The sequence below is a fragment of the Talpa occidentalis genome, unplaced genomic scaffold (genome assembly GCF_014898055.3).
Source record: "Talpa occidentalis isolate TD23 unplaced genomic scaffold, MPIMG_talOcc4v2.1 talOcc4.12, whole genome shotgun sequence".
In the NCBI taxonomy this organism is placed as follows: domain Eukaryota; kingdom Metazoa; phylum Chordata; class Mammalia; order Eulipotyphla; family Talpidae; genus Talpa; species Talpa occidentalis.
Genome location: NW_023601212.1, coordinates 14,105,624 through 14,126,243, shown reverse-complemented (window position 1 = coordinate 14,126,243; position 20,620 = coordinate 14,105,624). Strand labels below are relative to the sequence as shown.

Sequence of the window (20,620 nt, the reverse complement as noted above, 5' to 3'; positions counted from 1 at the left end):
ACCCTGCACAAGGCCAAGGTAGAATGTAGAAGCATGGGGCCTCCCCGGTGGCGCAGCGGTTGAGCGCTGGGTTGCGAAGCTGCCCGCGGCCTCTGTGGCGCCGGTTCGATCCCCGGCTGCTCCCTGGCCACCGGAGGAGGGTCCCACATGGCGCGCAGACCTCTCCTGCCGCCCGCTGCTCCCCTCAGCAGTGTACTTCGTCATTCTGCCTGCTCTGCTCCCTGCTCTGGCTCTGGTGAATTCTCTCATCCTCCCACGCTTCTGACTGTACCCAGTGCTTGTATAAATAAATAAAATAAAATAAAAATTAAAAAAAAAAAGAACGTAGAAGCACGATGGAGAATGAAGTAAACCTAGAATGGAGTTAAGAAGTGTTTCTGCATTTGGCATCCCCTGTGTATGGTCCCTTTTCTCATGTCTAAGGATGCAAGGCAGGAGGAAGGAAAACCTCCTAGTGTTCAGCCTAGGGGTGCTCTGGATACTTCTTTCCCCCTAACATGGGGAGCCCCTTGAGGGGCTTTTAATAAAAACTATCTTAAGTGTTAAGAGGTCAGAAGTTGAAGCCCCATGTTTTAGGAAGCACAGTTCCCAATGTCAGAATGTGGCCTCAAATTCATGGGCCTTGGGTTGGGAATAAGAAGCGAATGTCCCAGGAATCCTGTCACCTCAGAAGAAATACCAAGACTTCACCAGGACTTGACCTTGTGAGGTGTGGAGCACAGCACTGAATCCAAGAGGTCAAGGTCATTATCTTCTCTAGCAGTTAAGGAGTTACACAGGCAGTGAGAATTTAACTACACAGTGGTCAGCGGAGAGATGTGAAGAAATTACCTGTGACTCCCTTCAGTGGGGACCTGGAGGGAAAATACTCCGCAGATGCCAACTGTGAGAAAGGTCAGGGTTCAGTGTTTGTCTGGGGACATGCCAGCCGCCTCTGTCCTCTGAGCCGGTGCAGGATGGGCGTGAGGCAGGAAGAGCTGGGCTAGGGAAGTACCTGAGCATGAAAAGCAGTTTCTCAGGTTGTGTGACAGAAAGCTCAGCGAGCCTGCGAACTCTGTAGGAAAAGAAGGTGACTTGTAAGCTATGACTGATTTCATGTTTTTTATAATTAGTTTGTATCTATTTTCTATTGTCCTTACTATTCTTTGGGGGTAGGAAATTGTCAGACTACCTTGGACACAGTCAAAGAAACCAGGGGAAAAGCCTGCTTTTTAAAAAATCAGCTTGTTTAGGTGGTTGTCAAGAATACAACTCTTAGAAGTCTAGACTAGAATCCTATGTGGTGGGACAGGAGTCTTAGTCTCACTGGTTCACAGCTGTGTCTTCAGCACTTGGCACAGAAGAGGGAGCTTGTGTAGTATCTGATGTCTAATGGCTGAATGAATGAATGAATGAATGAAAGGGAAGGAGAAACTCAGGGGCTATAACTTGGCAGTCCCTCCCACCTTTCTCCAGGGTCTTCCCTAGTTGGAGGGAGCCCTCCCTTCCCTCACAATGAGCACTTTTTGCCCCACCCAGGGGGCCAAACAGCTGAGACCTGCAGCATCTAAGCTTCCCCGAAGTTCAGCACCTGTGACACCATGGACTCCTTTCCCCAGGAAAGAGCACTCCCAGAGTCTTCACCATTTCCTCCTCTATTCAGATTCCTTATGATCGTTTAACATGCTTTGTACATATTTTTACAAATACAGCATTGCAAGCCAAGGGCTTTTCTGATGGAGGGAAAAAAAAATGCATTGAGAAGCTTTAGGGACCAAAGCATTAAAACCTGTTATTAGTGAGTCTTTGCTTTATGCCTCCATCTGGAGTGATCAACCTGCCTTATCTCACTTAATCCAATCCTCTGAGGTACATAGTGTAACTATTTCCATTTTCACAGACTTAAAGGAGCTAAGTAACTTGCCTGTGGTCATGCAGTCGGTAATTAGATGCTCCGGGATTTGAACCTGGCCTGCCTCTTGCCAAGGCATGCTCTTAATACTAAAATATGGCCAGAAGAGACTGGCTCAAATCAAATGTGAGGTACTCAGCTTGGGGCTGAGGTGTGGTGGTGGGGTCATGGCTGGAGAGATGGGACCCCTTGAGCACTGATCAACTCTAGGCGTTTGTGACATTCCCATCCTCTGCTGATCCTTCAGGCAAGTGTAAGGGTGGCTGAGCTGGTACTGAAAGCCCAGCTTTGACTAATATTCCACACACCAGCTGTGCCCAAGGCTAAAAGATATCTTTGGAAGCTGCGCCTATAGAAAGGTCCGTATTAGCTCCATCAAATTTGGCTTCTGGAGAAACTTCAGGATGACTTAGTCACTGTGGAAATGTTTCTTTGTCTCTCTTTTCTTGTTTGGAAAGAAAGCAGTGTGTCCTTGGGACTGTCAAAACCCTTTACCACCACCGTAGGAGCAAAGTCATAAATATGCAAGCTGTCATTTAAATGACCTTGGCTGGGAAGTGGCTGGATGTAATGACAGGCCCTGGGCTCCCTGCACCAGCAGGATCTGGAAATCAGAGTGCCTATTTTCGCAGAGTGTGACCAGCCCTCCTCAGGCGCACCAAACCTCCTCCAAAGTGTCCCCCAGATCAGGTAGGAAGGTAATCCTGAGCAATGGGGAGAGCTGCATTGTTATCTAACAGACTACTGATGGATTAGCAGGGCTTTCAGATAAAACCTTCTAGGGGTTAGAATTTCATTTCCCCTTCACACTCAGAGAGCAGAGATGAACTGGCTACTTTACTATGCTGCAGTTTGGACCAGAAAATTAACGCGAGAGACAGGGCTGGGCAGTGAAGTTCAAGGGCATGGTTGGGTTCCAGTCCTGGCTCATTCATGATTTCCTTGGGAAAGTCTGGACAAGACATTGAGTCTCTAGGCCTCTTTCCTTGGCTTCAAATGGGAAATAATAGCATCTCTCTGACAGGGGTGTCACTCACCTGAAATGAGAGCAGGGATGTGACTGTCCTTTGAAGAAGTTAAAAGTACTCGTCTGTAGAGCCTGTTACCATCACCCCGCAGGTTCTGCCTGCAACCCCAGGATCATCTGGTGGGACCTTTGAAGGAAGGCATTTGGACTGCATTTGCTCAGAGGCAGCATAAAGGAGGGAAGTCTTCCCTTCCACACTGTGGATATTATGAGAATCATGGTAGTGGCCACATACTTCTCTGAGGTCTGGAGGTCCCAGGGGCTTGGAAGCCAGCTGAGATGTCTAATACCACTGAAGTGCTTCTTACTCCATCATGTTGCCCCTCTACCCCCCCAAACCACCATGATTCCCACCCACTATCCTCCAGCCAGCCCTCCACTTCTGTAGGTCAGCCTGCATGCCTGAAGATGATGAACTTGGAAGTCCACTACCTTCAGGTAGATGCTGATCCTTCCAGTCATAATAAAAATCCTCATATCCAAAAACTTCTAGACAGAGAACATCTGGACGGCCAGGCAGGGGCATCTATGGGAGCAGCCAACTCAAGTGTAACATCAACAGTAGCCACCATTTCCTGAAGGCCTACAGTGTGCCCCAAATGGTACTGAGAGCTTTACAGAAATCCTCTCATTTCATCCTGTGACAAAACCATGAAGTAGGGACCAGACCTCACCCCACTCTTTGTCGACAAGGCAATTGAGGGGCTCAGACATGCACTGAGTTGTCAAAATTACTAAAGTTGGAGCTGGGTCCTGATCCCTGGCATGAGGGTGCTCCCACCAGCACTGTGGTCCCTACTTTCACTGCTTTCCAGAGTCATTCTCAAGTCCCTGCACTTCTCTGGATTCTCGTTTCAGAGTTCCCTCTCTAGAGGACAGCTTATCTGGCCTTTCAGAGTCTTGATTTCCTTGTTGGTAAGATAGGGTTGAGGGTGGGCTACACACTTTTAAGCAGTGAATTGTATTTAGCAATAAACGAATTCCAATAAAGCAGATACCGGATTAGCTGGCAACCTGAGTATTCCAGCTTGGACATTCTAAGAGCATTTGTTCTAACATTTCTGTCTTGCTGTGCCTTTGATCTAACCTAAATACCCACTGCATATGAACTCACCCATTTTTACGTGGAAACTTATCTCCCCACTGCAGAGATGAACTTGGAGTGTACAAGTGGACTTGCTGCTTGAGGGAAAATGAGCAGATGGAGCTGCAAAGATTAAAGTCACAAATGTGAAGCTGGGGACGGGCATGTGACAAGGGAGGAGGTCCTCAGGTTGCGCTGAACTGGCACATGTCACGCTCACACTGAACAAATCCCTTCAACTCACTGGTGACGAGGGCAGAGTTGAGGTTGGGGGGTACAGAAGATGGCAAATGAGGGAGCTGGAAAAGCAGATCAGCGGTCTGATTCCTGGCTCTGAGGGCACCCAAGAGCCCCCACCCCACTCCCTGCCAGATGGACACCCAGAGCAGCTGGCAAAATCCGATCCTGGCCTGAGATAATATCAGACCAAGGGGCAGAATGCTTCTAGGTAGAATTTACTTTCATTTTGCAGGTTTGAAATTGAGATCAAATTCAAGGTCTTGCTTAAAAATGTCATCCAGCAGGCTTCAGATCACAGCTCAGGCCTCCCTGACACCCAGCAGCAGTAGGCCTGGGACCTATGGGAGATGCCAGTCAACCTGTCTGTCCTGCTGTTCCTGAGGCCTATTTTCTGGTGTACTAGGGAGGGTGCAGCTGGCTGATAAAGGACTGACAATATCCTGCTGAATGTACTTGGAGTTGCACTCCTGGGAATCAAGACTTTCCTAATTCTAAACAATCAATTAATAAAAAGAAACAGGGCACTTTTGTTTGGGAGGGGACTCTGGGGCACCCATCTTAGCACCCAGGGCCCTTCCTGGTCAGGGTTTCTAACTCACTGCTCATGGGTTCTGCCCATGTACCTGCAGCTGGGCCTCAGCCCCACACTGAGGAACCTTGGTGTGCTCAGACACCCGCCCTGCAGGCCTGGCATCTGCAGGCTTGCTGTCTGGAAGGGGGAATGAGAAGCAGGCCACCGGCCAACAGCTGGGTCTTCAGAGAGCCTCATGGCTGCCGCTGGGTGCAAGAGAGGGGGAGAGGCAAATATTACAGCAAACAACTGCTTGCCTTCATGGAGATAGAGTATGTAGGAGACGAGCATGTGGGTGAGGATGGGAGCAGCAGGTAATGAGTTCATGGTCATTTCTGACCTGGAAAAAAAAAAAAAATCACCGTTAGGTAAATGCATTTTGTCAGTTACCTATGCCAGGTACTTCATAGAAATTATATCGAAACCTCAGAGTAGAGACAATGTTTCTGTTTTTTAGGGAGAAAACTGAGGCTCGGAGAAATTAGATGACTTTCCCTGGTGCCACAGGAATTAAAACCCAAGCTGGGGTCAGATTTTGACTTTTACTTACTGGCTGTGTGTACCTGGGTAAGATGTACTTACTGTCTTTATGTCTTTGTTTCTTTTCCCATAAAGTGGAGATAATACCTACCTCTCTGGGTCCTTGTGAGACATGTATGGGCAGGACCTTTAGGCATTTAATACAGTGCCCAGTATGGGAAGACACTGATGGGCAGATGAGTTCTCTGCACGCTGTTCCTCCAGCCCACAAGGAACAAGAGTGAATTCTAAGTGTTTTCTTCACTAATTATTTTCTCCTCTTACTGAGTCTTTAACTTCAAGACACATAAGAAAATAAGACTTTTGAAAAAGTCAGGGAGGACTGTCACCTAGCCTCAGGAGTCTTCCAGGTAATTCACTCAGTTCTCCACACTGCCAGGTTCCTGTTTTAGCTGCTTATAACAATACATCTGACCTGCTGCATGTCTCAAATTTAACCTCAATCCTGTCTGCTTCCTCTAGAAATGTCACTGTCACACGGTCCAGGAAGGCACATGGTCACAAGGCCTAGACACCTGTTTACCACCTGTTACCTAACAGCTGCTGTGGTTTGGATGGTGACAAAGCTCCACCTTGGCCATATCCTGTTCAGGATGGTCAGTCTTAACTCGTTTGTCAGTGAAAGCAGCAGACTGCTTTTCCGGAATCACCTGTGTCCTGAGGGTGAGGAGGATGGTGCCAGTCGCTCTGGGCACATGGAAACCCTTCCTCAACAGGTACAGGAAGTCCTCAAGTGACATCCTCTGTTAAGTTCTTAAAAAATGCGATTTTAAGTGAAATAAACCAATTTTACTTGAAGATAGTTGATACAAACAAGAGCTAAGTTTCTAAAGCATATTTCTTGTCACAAAGATATTACCAAACTTTTGAATGAAGACCCCAAGCAGTTTTAATATGGAACATTCATTTATATTCATTCATTCATTCTTCCAACTCACTTATTCCATTTCAGGCTTGTGGGAGGCCAGAGTCTTACTGGCAGCTCTGGGCTAAAGGCGGGACAACTGAGACATGCCCATGAACCTGACATGCACATCTTTGGGGTGGGGGAAGAAATTGGAGTCTTCAGAGAAAACCCAGGCAGACATGGAAGAACGTGACTGCTTCAGACAAAGACTCTGACCCTGGCCCTGGAGAGACCTTTTTTTCTCTCACCAACCTTGTAAAGAAATGACACTGAATGAAACCACCTACCACTTTATCCGAGGAACGGCTGTTGCTTTTCCCCACGCTGCCAGGAAGCGCTGCATGTTAGCCTGTGTTAGAGGGAGCAAGGTTAAGAAGGCAGGCTGCCCGGGGAGATGGAGAACACCAGTACATAAAATCTCTCTCCACCAGTGAGACGGGGGAGCCGCAGTGCAGCCACAGCCTCCTGCAAAGCAGAGATTACCACCTCACATACCTTGAAACAATGATACTATCAAGTTGACATTCCCGACTCTTTGGGGGAAGAGATTACATGCATAATAACCATTTTCCAGCGCCAGGGAAGAGGAGTACAGACAGTCAGTGGGAGGAGGGGCCTGAGTCTCAAATCAGAGGCAACAGACCTGTGCGTTATGTACACAGGTAGACGTTTCCATTTTTATAGCTCCACTGAATTCCCTCCCAAAACAGCAAATTCTGCAGCCTCTAATTTTCCTCTTTGTGCAGTTCCGCGTCAGGCCATCTCCCTTTTCAATTCAGCAGCCTCTTGAGGGGTGTGTGTGCGCACAGCAGGACTGAGGGGGCAGATGGCAGCCTCTCCACTGCAGCCACAGAGGGCTTGGCCCCAGGGACAGTGCTCTGGCACCAGCAGAGAGTCTTCCCAGCTACTCCAGCCCCTCTCAGTACACTCAAAAGTGAGGGTCCATTTCTTACTTTCTTCCCAGTCTCCAAAGTTAGTGTGGCTTCAGGAGCAAAGTTCTTAATTTGAGGACCACCTCACCACAAGAACAGTTTCTTTGGGTGTGATGAGTAAAATCTCCCAGAAGATGATTTCTTATCCTCTGCTCCAGAAAATGTCCAGCTCTGATTCCGTAAAGGACACATGCTGTGCTTTTTCAGTCCCTCAAATTTAACCCAACTGACATCATTGACAACCCCTCCACCTCAAGATAGAAAGTGGTTATCACTTATATTTGTTTAATACTTCATAATTCCCAAAGTGTTTTCACCAAAAAAAACTTTTAAAAGTCAAACTAAAATCTTCATAGCAACGTAGGAGACAGACTGGACAGGTATTATTGTAGCTTTACCAGAAGCAGCAATAAAAGCTCAGAATGGTTGACAGACTTGCTCAAAGTCACACCGCTGCCAGGGTGCAGAGAAGGAACACCAGTCTTTGGGACTTTGGTCCCAAAAGTCCTAGCAGCTGGCTAGGCCTCAGGAAGCTGCCGCCCCTGCTGGTGCCACTGAATTTGGCTCTGGGCACTCCAGGACTGGACAATGGACACCAAGATACCCCAGTTGGAAAACCTGATGTTTCTAGAGTATTGCTGGAAGAAAACAGTAAAAGGGCAGGATGGCGTTAGTTTTACCGAATCTGGTTCCCATCTAGAGGTGTTGCTTACAAATGAGTCTGGGAAATGTAGTTTTGTTTGTTGGTTGCCTGCCTCTGTGGAACAGCAAGGGCCTTAGGAGGCTGGGATGGGCATTGAGCAGGCCAGTGCAGTGCTACCCCAGCAGCTGGTCTGCTGCCCATCTCCTCTCTCATCACCAGTGGAAACCAACAGGGCAGACTCACTGGGAAATCAATGCAATTCGAGTGGACATTTTTAAAGTCTTTATTAATATAGGAAAAACCCATGGCATACAGTGGTGTGTTGTAAAAATGCACACAGATCCCACGCCTCTCAGGAATCACTGATGTACTTCGTGGTCGAGTGGAGGATTTCTAACCCATGAAGCTGTCTCAGTTGATCAGCAAACCTGTCATAATCAGAACACAAACCCCAGGACATAAATGCCAGGGCCCAGCCTTTGATGCACAGAGTAAACCCCCTCAGATGGAAGCTGGAATGGGCAGGGCTGTAGAAAGAGGGCCCAAAAGATCCCAATGACAAGGCCCTCAGGAGGGCACAGAAAACACTGCAAACGCTCTCGCTATAAGTAGAAGACATGACAGGCTGAGTGACATGACCTGCTCTCAGGAACTCCCTAGCAGGTTGCCCCTTTGAACCTGTCCTAGCTAATGTGCCTCATTCCTTCTGCTGGAACAATCAGACACAACATGAAAGGGCCCAGGCCAATCCTCACTCCACAGAGGAAGATCAGGTGTGCAGCTAGCCCCTGCCCACAAAGGACCCTCACCCACGCCAGGGTTCCACCACTCCAACACAGGCAGGCCCTGCACAGGAGCACAGGAGGCAGATGCCCATACACAGGGCATAGGACCAGAGCAAATGGGAATCTGAGCTCAAAGAGATGAGCCGCAGTTACAGCAAAGCTCTCTAGCCCTGTTGAGTGGCTGATACACTTCACATTTCTCTTCAGTTTTTTTCCAGCCAGCCAGAGTCCCCTCGCTGGGTATTCTCTCATATGCTTATTACGCCACGGACAAATAATGGAGAGGGAGGTCTGTTTCTGGAAAAGCAGAGAAGACAGAAAGGGAGAGGAGGCGAGAAGTGTGAGAGGGTGAGTAAGGGAAGGGCAGAGGAAAATGAGGGCATGGGAAGGAGAGATGGTCCTGGTAGTAAATGCTCAGAAGAAATCCTTGTCACATCAACGGATTGACTCTAAGGTCAGAGCAAGACAGACGCCCAGTTTCCCCAAAGCAGGCTTCCTCCAAACAAGCAGCTACTGGGACCCAAACCTGTCTGCACACAGGCACTAGGGCTCCGCTCGTGGAATTCTGTCAGCGCAATGTCCCAGCCACAGCCCAGCTGGTCCTGCCACCCTCATACCTGGGCTCCACGGTGCATAGCTTCCCCAGGGCGATGCCTGCATTCAGCTGCACATCCGTCTTCTGTGAGTCATTGCCTGCCTGCTTCAACAAGACCTGCACGATGTCCGTCTTTAGCAGAGTGGCCGAGGCTTGCGGCACCTCCATGCAGTTCCCCAGACACAGGGCGGCATTGCCCACCAGGATCTCATCCTCTGAGCTGAGCAGCTTCATCAAGATGCTGAACTCTACAAGATAGGAGGATAGGCATGGCCTCTGCCAGTTCCTTATAGGAGGTCACAGGAAGGTGTCACTGGCTGTCAGGCTTCTCCAGAAACTCTGAGGAAGGACGTGTCCTGCACTCATTCAACAGATCTTGAGTGCTAAGAACCTCCTCAGGGCCTCCCTGATGGCACAGCAGTTGAGAGTTGGGCTGAGAAGCTGCCCACAGCCTCTGCAGCACCGGTTCGATCCCCGGCCTCAGGGCGAGGGTCCCGCGTGGCGTGCAGACCTCTCCTGCCGCCCACTACTCCCCTCAGCAGTGTACTTCATCAGTCTGCCTGTTCTGTTCCCTGCTCTGGCTCTAGTGAATTCTCTCACCCTCCCGTGCCTCTGACTGTACCCAGTGCTTATATAAATAAATAAATAAATCTTAAAACAAAACAAAACAAAACAAAAAATAACCTCCTCAGCCCTTGGCTATGCCTTAGCTCTCTCAGGAGCAGTGCCTGGCATGGCATAAAGGTGGTGTGGACGAAGGCCATGCACAGACAGGTCTCTCTTGTCTGAAGACCTCTCTGTTCTGACCTCTATGCTCCATCTGCCAACCTCTGTTGGGAGACCCAGCTGTAACCTGGACAGAGGACAAGTAATAGGGTCCAAAATGTTCCTACTTCTGCCGTGGGGTCCTGCTCAGGGCACATCCTGTGTGTCCCAGATGAGGAGTTCAAGAGAACACTTGCAGGCTGCCTTGGCTGGAAACCCTGCTACCATGACTGAAATGAAGCTCAGACTCAGATTTTCCTTGTTCACAAAAGGATGAAGCAATTTTCCCCTCATGAAGAAAGAGGACTAGGGTTAGGTCACTCTAAGTATGCTTTAGAAACAATTTCAATTTATTTGGTGAGAGGAGAGAGTTCCTGTCTCCGACCCTGCTCTACCTGAGCTGTTCCAAGGTCAAGTCTCCAGTGTAGGCATCCACCTGTGTGCAGCTCAACACTAAATTTTATGCTTTCAGAACCAGAAATAAGCTGACATCTTATTCTGCTGATGCCTAGGGTGGGGTTAACAGCATTATGCTAACTCTACCCTATCTTCTCACCCAGAGTGCCCTGTGCATCTTCAAGGATATAAGTAACTTCTGGGAGGTGGGCTCCACTTAGTGAAACTGTCACTTACTTTTATCCAGTCTTATCACTTCTTCTCGTGCTTCGTGAAAACTATTAGTGCAGATAGCTAGCGTCTTCACAGCATAACGTGACGCGGTCTGGCCTCCTGTCTAGATTTGAGAATGAATTAGAAAAATAAAGTCAATCTTGTGATTGTTCTTGGTCAGAAACCACAGTAAGCAGCTCTGACTGTGCTAGGGGCTCCCTGAATTTCTAAAGAACAAGTGTGTGCTTTCAGGCCTTGTTCCCACCAGGAGGGCATTACTCAGTCTCCAATATAGCCCACAATCTGCCAGAAATGCTGGCCTGTCACGTACACCTGAGTAATTACCTGTGCAAGGCTCTATGCGTGAGTGGTAAGAGAACAACTGGCAAATCTACCAAAAAGGGAGGAAAGGGCCCTCTCGTGTCTACCATTTGAGAATGATGGGTGACTCGCTAAGGCTGACAGGCCTGCATGGAAAACATCACGAACCCAGATCATTTTAAGAGGTGACAACTATCAAATCTTAACACTTAAAAAGTACCCAACACGGGTCTTTAAGCTGCACGTGTGCATGCTAACGCATCTGTGTACACACAACACGTGTGCGTGCATGCAAGGGACAGGCTCTGGTGTGTATGGCGAGAATCCTTACCCACGTGGCAACCTAAATTCAGACGCCCTGTCCTGCCCCTCATTGCCCTAGCCCAGCAGCAGCTCCTAGTGGAGCCAGCTTCCTAGCCCACTCAGCCTGGGGTTTTATGAGTAAGCCTCCTGTGGAGCTGCCGTGCTGTCATGGTGAGTGTGTCTCGCTAGGCATGTACAGCACAGGCAGGATGGAGAGATGCAACCTAAATTATTCGCCTTGCTGGCTCAGGGGAATGGAGTGAGCTGGTGTGCTGCCTCACTTACATTCACTGCACTTGGGTCCTGGGGAAAGCTCCCAAACACCCCTTGTTCTGCAACCTACATCTCTCGTATAGAGTTACTTCCAAGATTCTCCAGATAACCGGGCAGAGCACTGTGAGTGGGAAACCTGAGCAAAAGAATGGCCTCAGAAACCTTGCTGAGGGTCACTTGGACCATCATTTTCAAGGACAGCGGCCACATATTTTTAAGTGAGGCTTGAGTGGGAAGTGGGTCATCTAGATTTATCTGACCAACATCTAGATTTATCAAGAGAGACTCCTCAGTCAAGTTTAAAATCTAGCAGGGCTGAAACAGCAGCACATTGACTAAACAAAACTCCCTTAATTCTGTTCTCCCGATAACACATGACACTCCTGAAAATTCCAGTTCTTGTAACTAGTAAGAGGTTACCTTCAGGAACTTCATCATTTTCTTTACCACTCCTGCCCTCACAGCCTCCTCAACAATTTTCAGAGAGGAAGGAAGGGTGCGGCTCAGCACACCAGCAGCTCTCTGAGTGAAGCAGAATATAAAGAATGATTATATGCTCTTTTCAGAAATGCTGACGACCCTTCAAAGTATTAGGCAAACAATCATAAGTACTGAAAGCAAAAGATGCACCTTGATTTTAAAATTACCTAATGGTCAAGGAAAAGAGGGCAAACACCGCTTTTCAATAAAGGTGCTGGGTAAGGGATTAAAGCACGGGGTCTTGGTGGGCAGAGGCCCAGCTGACATCAACTTACACAGGACCAACCAGCTCAACCCTGGGAAAGTCCTGCCCTAGATCTCCTGTGGTGCTGTTTTCAGCTGGCCCAACAGATGTTTCACTCCCTAGGGTGATCCTCTGGGTCTTCGAGCTTCTCTATCTTTTCTGCATCTCTGTCTTTTGTTCTAATCCTAGGAGACTTCAATTACTTTATTTTGCAGTTCTGACTTTTTTTTTTTTTTAATATTCTGAATTGTTACTGTTATGGATATAACACAATGCTGGAATCTTTCTGAAACAAATGACAGTTATTTTTCTTCTGTTTTCTGTGTCATCTTTGTTTCTTCTGGGTCAAATTTTCTCTTTATCTTAGCTTTTCCATTTTTGTGTACAGCTTTTCTGAAAAGTCTGGTGACCCTTAGGTGCCCATCAACATTTCAGAACAAAGCAATCAGAGTATGTTTGGGTGTGCTATGTCAACTGGCAGGTGGAGAGGGGACACCCCCAAATACCACAAAGCTAAATGGTCTTGTTAGGGCTTTTACCTCCTTTAGAGAAAACAAAGTCATGGGAGGAACGCCTGGCAATCAGGTGCAGGCCCCCATTTCTTCCTTCCGCCCCCTGTTGCACCTGGTGTTCTGAAGTCTCCATTTTTTCCAGGGCACTGTAAGTCAAATCTGCACCTACGCTAAGGGTCCCACAGTCCTGCTGCATTACTCACCATTCTTCCAGTTATTCCCCATCTTCCAGAAACTGGTTAAAATTACTTGCCCACTAGTGGCCTCCTGCCTGTCCACTTTGTCAATGTTGGCTTTCATTCTCCTCGCCCCCCTCCCCATGCCTTTAGTCTCATATTAATGAGATCTCCTGAGGGGGAAGGGACAAACTTGTATATTATCAAATTGCTGATCTGCTTCCCACAGGTGCTAAGACGTTGCTCAGATGACACAGATCCCTTTTCAGGCCAGACAGAGGCGAGAGGGCGCTATCGAAGAAAGGACACCCCCAGCCAAACTGCTGCTTCATTAGCACCCAGATAGGATACATGCAGAGCCTTGGGAAAATCAGAATCTGGCTGAGAGAGTCCTTGATGGGTCAGCTTGAGTAGCGTAGGCCTAGCTTTAGGTCCAGCCCATGCAGAGAAGCCCAAGTTTTGAGAACAGTGGTGCTTATCACTTTTGGGGTCATTTTTCCTGAGGATCTGGTGAGAGCTATAAATCTCCTATCCCCAATGAAAAGAGACACACACTTAGAACTTCCTACACAACTGCAGGATTTCAGGAAACTCAAAGACCCATCCCACATTCCTGGAATCCTGCCCAAAAACCTTTACCCTGTGACAGCTGAACTGATTGTAGGGAAGCTGCAGGTATGCTAACTGCTAACAGGATATGCTACATCTGCTCAAAATTCTTGTTACATCCCTGGTACCAGGGCCCTGTCTGTGATCTTTAGGAGTTGATTTCCCAGACCTGCCCTGGATGTGACAAGCACTGTTTCTCTAGGTTTTAGGGTCTTGATCTAATAGGTAGAAAAGTTGAGGTGATCAAGAATGTGAGTGAAGGACACATCTTAGAATGATAGGCCATAGCCTCCTGAATCGTATTAATATTCTTCCTGGTGCACTGTTTTAAGTATAGGCCTTTCTCAGATTTCTTATCCAAATGTCACCAACAGGAGTAAGAATGCCATCCCAACGTGATTCTCTACCAGGGCTAAAATCATTATGTGTAAACAACCGCTAGGATAATTGGCTTCAAAATATGAGCCTGATTTTTTTTTGACTCTGGAAAAAAGATTCTAACTCAAATCACTTGGCCTGTACAATTTGCACAAGGGTATCTCAAGATAGGACAGATCTGAGAGATTCCATTGTATAAACTGCTAAGGTTCAGACAGTACAGAAAAGGGATTCTTAATTCTGGTTTCTTGTACTCTAGGAGGTCCACAGGTGGGCACTGTGTAGGGGTTACCAAACCTAGGCAAATCTGGTATTCATTTGCCAATAGGCAATGTTCTGTGGAGGATGTGCACCCTGCATCTTGGAGTCAGCAGATTCCAAAGGTCTGGTGACTTTGAAAGAGTACGATTCAATGCAGTGAAACAAAAGGCAAAACAGAACAAAGGAAGTTGCTTCTGGAATTCCCTGTGAGACACTTACTGTCAGGATTCCTCCATCCTGGCTGTTCAGTAGTGACATACACCTTCTGCTCACCTCCGCAGCCCACACCTACAACAGGAGGAGGAGGGGATTTGGGTGTCTTGGAATTCTCAGTGAAGCTTCTTCTGGGCACTCAAACACAATGCACCAAGGCTTCCTTCTCACACTGCCACTGCGTTTACATTTCCTTCACTACACCTTCTTCTATCACTCTTATTTCTTCTGCCTGCCTTCCCTTACTGTAGAACAACACCCTGAGAGTGGGGACCACTTTTGACATTGTAAGTCAGAACCCAGCACCATGCTCAGCAGTTTTCTGGATGAACGCCTGAGTAATGCATCTATCCCTCAGCAGAACAAAATGACAGAGTGCTTGTCTAGCTGTCCCCAGGCTTATGGCCTGTTCGAGTGCTTCTATTCTTTAGTGGCAGTGAGAAGAGCCCTATACAGCATAATGTGCTGCTGATGCTGTTCCTGGTGGGGTGACATGAATGCCCTACCTCAGAGACAAAGGTGGACTGAAGACACAAGTTCATCATGAGTCCCAGGAGCGCATATATGACCTCTCTGAACAAGTCCACATCCTCCTCACACCTGACCTTGGGAGACAAAACAAGGGAATCAATAAACTTTTTGGCTTGAAGCTTTCACTGTCATCTCCTCCCACTGGTAATGGTTTCAACATTACCCACACTTCCTAAATTGTCAATGTTGTGAACCTAAGTGGTGTCACAGGATCAGAGGCCAGATCCATGAGGTAATGTCAGTACAGGAGACTTGCAAGGAGTCCCCAATGCCTATGCCATGTGGTTGGCATGACTGGTCCTATGTTTAAACTGGAGAGAAAGCTGCTGAAATGGATGGTCAAGCCACCACCACCAGCATGTGCTTCTAGCTTCTCCAGGGTGAATGAGACTAATCTGCAGGAATCTTTAAGGGCAGTCACCAGTCATTAAATCTATGGTTATAGGAGGGGATCAGCCAGCCAGTGGCTCCAGCACCCTCAGAAATAGAAATTTTTTGAAAATCCAGATTATTAAGAAGCCAGTGCCCCCAAAATTGATAAAAGGTCAACTTTGACTACAAAAGCTAAAATACCATGAGGCCCAAACAGGCGTTTCCAAATTCTTCAGAGGTTGCCATCTGCTGTCTGGCAGCAGCCTCAGCACTGAGGTTTCCTATGATGGCAAGACACTGGCAAAAAGCTGAGGACTTGGTCACCTTGGGGTCTCTCTTCTAAAAGTGAATCAAGAGGAAGCAAATCAGCAGAGAGCAGGTAAATGAGGCAAAAGTAACCCTCACTCAACAAAATGCCTGGGAACCAAAGAGTATAATGTCACCTGGGGGTCCTGTGAGGGTTATCATGCTGGCTACAGAATGGAGGCACCCAGTGGGGTAGACCCCAGAGAGTCCCACCCTGGAATAGAGTGGCCTAGGGCTCAAACTCAGCAATGACACCAATCAGCTGGGAGAACCCAGGCAATCCCATCCCTTCTCAGAGCTCTGTTTGCATATCTGTGAAGTCCTGGTGTGAGGATGTGCTCTCTTGAGCCCCTGAAACTTCTGACTCACTGGGACCAGGGTCTAGTCACAACATGTTTCCCCAGGAGTACCCCAACTCTTGTTATTTTCTGTCTTATAAGCTCAAACCACCACCTGCCCACCACTTAGGGGAAGAGCTGCCCACAGTACTTTTAATGGGACTCAGAGTCAGTAGGGGGCTGATGGAGACCAACAATCTCTCTCCTGCAGCCCTGGATGCAGGACACATCCAGCTTTGTCTCCCCTGCCACCAGCCCCGTCCATATGCCATCGCCACCTGTCCCCACTGAGGCTGTTTAATAACGCAAATTGTGTAAATTCCAGCTGTGAATAAATGATTAATCAACCCAAGAGACAATAGGAGTTCTGGAGTATAAATCATGTCTAAACAGCTCCTGACAGTGTCTGCCCAGATGATAAGAATGAGGGTTTGCCCACCAGAATGCCTGTGAACACAGGGAGAACATCTGGAAGGTTGGCCTGGAACCAGACTTGGAACCTAGTGAGAAAACATGAGCCATGATTTATTCTACATTGCATAAACTGTAACATAAACACAGTGTCTTGGGAGCAGTCCTAAACTCTGGGTCATGTGATCTGCAGCATGTGTGGATGAGTCATTCTCAGAGCTCCCCTCCACTGCACCCAATGTCACTCACTGGGTTTGTAATGTGGCTTTAATTTTTCTAAGTCCGGAGAATTACTTTTGATATTAAACAAAACAGATCTCAGACGGCAGTTCTCTTATGCTAAAGTTGCTGGAATCCCTTAGCTTCTGCCAAAGTGACTCAGCACTACCTTGGCCATTGCTGAGTGTACATGCTGTGTGCTAAGGGCAAGCACATTGCCTCATCCGCCAGGAGGAGCACCTGATGCAGATCCATCTCCGTGACAGCTGGAACAGCTATCAAAATTTCTGGCCTGTGCAAGGGTCTAAGAACATGCATGGCTTTCTCTCATTTTATCATTTCTAAGCAATATACCCAGGAATTTATGAGGAAACTAAAAACCAACCAACTAACCCACTAAGATGTATTTTTTGAAAGGCAGAACTTAAGAATTAGACTATCTAAGACCTTTACTGTCTTCCTCAGTAGCTAAGCACTGCTCCCATCAGTGGGGGTGGTGACTACTGAGAATGCTACTGGCCACACTTTACTGAGCACTGTCCTTACTCAGGTCCATTCAACACACATTTGCTGGGGAGTTCCTATTAGCCACCTTTCCTGACCAGAGAGGTCATGTTTGAAAGATATTAAAGCTTCCACATCCATTGAGGACTGCCCCACACTGCACCCTCAGAGAGACTGGAAAGGCCAACCACAGCATCAAGGGAGGCATTCACCCTTCTGCACCATGAATCCTATGATGCTTAATTGGTCTGGCCTCCCGTATACTGCACGTTTTTTATTTATTTATTTATTTTTAGTATTTTTTTTTCTCAAGTGGGATACAGGCCAGAGTTGCGGGGGGTGGGGTGGGGGGGTGTGAGAAGATTCACCAGAGACAGGCAGATGTACCGAAATACACTGCTGAGGGGAGCAGCAGGCGAGACAGGAGAGGTCTGCTATGCCATGTGGATTGCTCCCCAGCCAGCCGGGGATGGAACTTGTGCTGCAAAGGCTGTGGAAAGCCTCAGAGCAATGCGTTTAACCCCCTGCATCACCAGGGAGGCCCTACTGCACATTTTTAAAGATCAGACAATTCAACAAAGATTGAATAGGAAACAACAATTTCTCACAATAAAAGTTACCTTTCTTCCAGAGTCAAGTCTGTGAGTAGTCCCATGGCTGAGTTGGCCTTCTTATCTGAGAAATCAAGAAATGATACCAGGGCTTCCAACAATCTGCAAAAATCCATAACAACCTCAGAGTGGGCTGTCCTCCAACTGACAGCATCCTAACAGGAGACCTTGTAAGGACACCAGGAAGGAGAAAAACTAACAGGGTGGTCTTGCCATACCCTCCTAGGAAGTCCAGAGCCTTGCCCACCTCACGAGACAGACCCTCTCCTAGGGGAATAGCTCACCGCTTAATGCCAATTCCCAGGGTTTTGGAAGTTTTAACCGAAGTTCATTTAGTGTACAGGTCAACTTGGACAGAGCTGGGCTGAGGAGGGCCTGCTATGCCCTGCTGCAGTGGGGTTGAGGAGACACTTGCCCCTTGTGTGTGTGCAGGCAGACTGTCGGGTCCCTCTGTCTCTGGACGAGGTCGCATTTTAATACAAGCTCCCAGGCAGTGCATTCTCAAGAGGAAAGCCCCCTGAGTCTCACAGGGAGTGGAGAGGCATTTCAGTGTTTTATCTAGGAAATAGCAGCACAGATGTGTGTGTTATACAAATCACTTTGGCAGCATGGTGGAGACTGGTTGGGAGCAGGTAGTAGAGGAGGCAGGGAATCTGATAAGGAAAAAGTAGGATTGTACAGACAAGGACCAAAGGATTGAGCTGAGGTAGGGACAGAAGTGTCATGAAGAAAGCGGCGCTCATAGAGACCTAGGAGATGACTAATGACACTGAAAAGCTCCAGAAGGAAAGGAATCCGGAAATGCTGAGGAAACAGAACGCACAATAATCGTATTATAGATGTGCAGAGGGGCTGTCAAGGGGAACTCTCAGCATCTGCCTCAGGTGATATGGTGGATGGAAATACTATCTTTGGAAACAGGTAATTCAGAGGGTCAGCTGGAAGAACCCCTCCTGGATTTATTAAGTTAGTGATACTCATGATGTTGAGATGGAGCTGTGGAGTGGCAGAACAAAGATTTCTTCCAGCACTTGAGAGACTTATACATGAGAATGAAGCCATGCATGAGAAGGACAATGGTAGGGTTCCAGGGTCTGTGACTTAGGAGGGTGACAACATAAGGGGGTTCACAAGGAAATCAGGGAAGGATGGTACCCTAGACAGCCATGGTTGTGGAGTTTGAGGAAGAGCACAGTTATCAATAGGCCCAAATGCCATCAGTAGTGAAGGAAGACAAAGACAGAGCCCACTGGGTCAGGTATGGATTCCAGTCACCTCTATCTACAGTGCTGGTTTTATTTAGCAGCTTGTTTAAGGAGGGACCAGAGGAATGGTCGAGGAAACTAGGAGGCCTAACCTGGAAATGGTCAGTCAGTACAGGTTAGTGCAAACACAGAAAGTGGGAGTCGATGAGTTATATTTGTAGACCTTCAACAGACTGAACTGAAGCCCCAGAGAAAGGAGGCAGAACTGTCCTAGAATGGAATGGGGCTAGCAGCTTGTATTCAGTGTAAAAAGATTTTATATTAATTAGAACTGTTCCCAAGAAGGATATTCTTGAGAGGAAACAGCTGCTCCTCTCATTAGCTGGAAAAAGACCCTCAGTCTATTAGCTGTTAGAGTACCACCCCAATCAAATGGAGAATGATATAACGAAAATGCTGGGATCCTCCTTGGAGGGCATCTGAGACACCACAGAGGGAAGCGGGATGCTGGATGGGGCTGGACTGTTGCAAAGGTACCAGGTAAACACCTGCTTCTTCTACAAATCCCCAGCCTTCTAAAGAGTGGATTCCAGGGCTCCTGCTGTCAGAAATCATTTATTTACAGTTAATTCAGATGCCTTCCTCACCAGTTTAAATGCTTTCTTCAGTCTTGAAGATGAATGCTAATGAATCTAAAGGGTTCAAAAGAGTCAGCAGTCTGAGATCATCTTAGTTTCTGCCCTGGGAGATATAACTTGACTCCCTCTCCATGTGATAAAATGCACATCCTAACTGGCTCACACCTGAAGAGGACAGGGTGTCACTTCCTACTCCCTCTCTTCTCTTTCGGTGGTATATCTTCTGCCTTGCTGACAAGCAGCTGCCCCTGTAGGCAGACCACAGGCTGGAAAATAGTCTAGTGTAACAAAAAATGTACTTCTGCCTCAGTTCAGGACCCTGAGCAACAGACCCAAAAGAGGGAAAATAACTGCAGACGTTATTAATGGGCCCATGCTAAGTGTCAGACATGAGAGCAGAGTTTCCTGTGGCGGATGTTGCTTGCAGGCTAACCCCATAGGCATCTGCTTTTCCCCTTCTGCCCTGCTCAACTCTGACAAAAGTTGGAACCACCTTCCCACCAGGGGGTGACACAACACCAACTAAAGAGAAATGAGTAATTTTGATAACAGGGACAGAGCCAATGAGTACTGACCTGTCTTTGAGGGGGACGTGATGCTTGCAATGGCAACAGCCTCCAGTGGCCAGGAGGGAAAGGTCAAGAGGTCGGAGATATTGACCCTGAATCTTTAAGCCACTGAATTGGCTGTTGCCATCTTTAGCCGTTTTCATTGTAAGAGAAAAACAAGACCACTTTCTCTTGGTCTTTTGTAAGCAGTAGCAGAAAGAATTTAACAGGCACGTACATACACCACCTCTCTAGGTTTCACTCTAAGTCTGTGATACAGAGAAGGCACTGGGGCTCATTGAGGTTTATTTTCCTGGGTCGCATAATCAGAAACCAGCAGAGATTGGGCTCAGGACTGCTTGAATTTAAAAAGCCAGCAGTTCCCACAAAGTGACACTGACCCTTGCCTGGTTCCTGTCAGTACATATTGGCCTCTTGAAACTTTTCATATAGGGAGAATTTTGAGAGGAGATGGTATGTGTGCTGCTCTGTGCAGATTGGGGCCCTGTGCAGCCAGTCCTGCTTCAAATCATCTTACTTCAGAGAATACACTCCATCTCTTTTCGGTTTATAGAGAG

General features: G+C 47.6%; 2 protein-coding genes and 1 long non-coding RNA gene across 10 annotated transcripts in view; 1 reads left to right on the top strand and 2 right to left on the bottom strand.

Annotated features, from left to right (window-relative positions):
• Positions 1–3,030, bottom strand: part of ANKK1 (ankyrin repeat and kinase domain containing 1) — a 33,659-nt gene extending 30,629 nt beyond the window's left edge. Inside the window, exons 1-3 of the mRNA XM_054693106.1 lie at positions 2,929–3,030; positions 995–1,054; positions 832–883 (exon numbers count right to left, since the gene is read on the bottom strand). The gene's annotated coding sequence lies outside the window, so the exon portion shown is untranslated. The remainder of the gene's footprint in view (positions 1–831; positions 884–994; positions 1,055–2,928) is intronic.
• Positions 3,031–5,178: 2,148 nt separating this feature from the next.
• Positions 5,179–20,620, bottom strand: part of TTC12 (tetratricopeptide repeat domain 12) — a 54,692-nt gene continuing 39,250 nt past the window's right edge. For 7 of the 8 annotated variants that reach the window (XM_037505276.2, XM_037505275.2, XM_037505281.2 and 4 more), the window contains exons 14-22: positions 17,661–17,753; positions 16,346–16,406; positions 15,464–15,601; positions 14,866–14,964; positions 14,366–14,434; positions 11,907–12,008; positions 10,614–10,713; positions 9,238–9,463; positions 6,617–8,263 (exon numbers count right to left, since the gene is read on the bottom strand). In XM_037505276.2, the coding sequence (XP_037361173.1) occupies positions 8,188–8,263; positions 9,238–9,463; positions 10,614–10,713; positions 11,907–12,008; positions 14,366–14,434; positions 14,866–14,964; positions 15,464–15,601; positions 16,346–16,406; positions 17,661–17,753 (964 nt within the window). In that variant the 3' untranslated portion in view covers positions 6,617–8,187. The other variant, XM_037505282.2, reaches the window with a different exon arrangement.
• LOC129145461 (uncharacterized) overlaps positions 18,790–20,620 on the top strand; it is a 30,466-nt gene continuing 28,635 nt past the window's right edge. The window contains exon 1 of the long non-coding RNA XR_008551023.1: positions 18,790–18,909. This is a non-coding gene — a long non-coding RNA (uncharacterized LOC129145461). The remainder of the gene's footprint in view (positions 18,910–20,620) is intronic.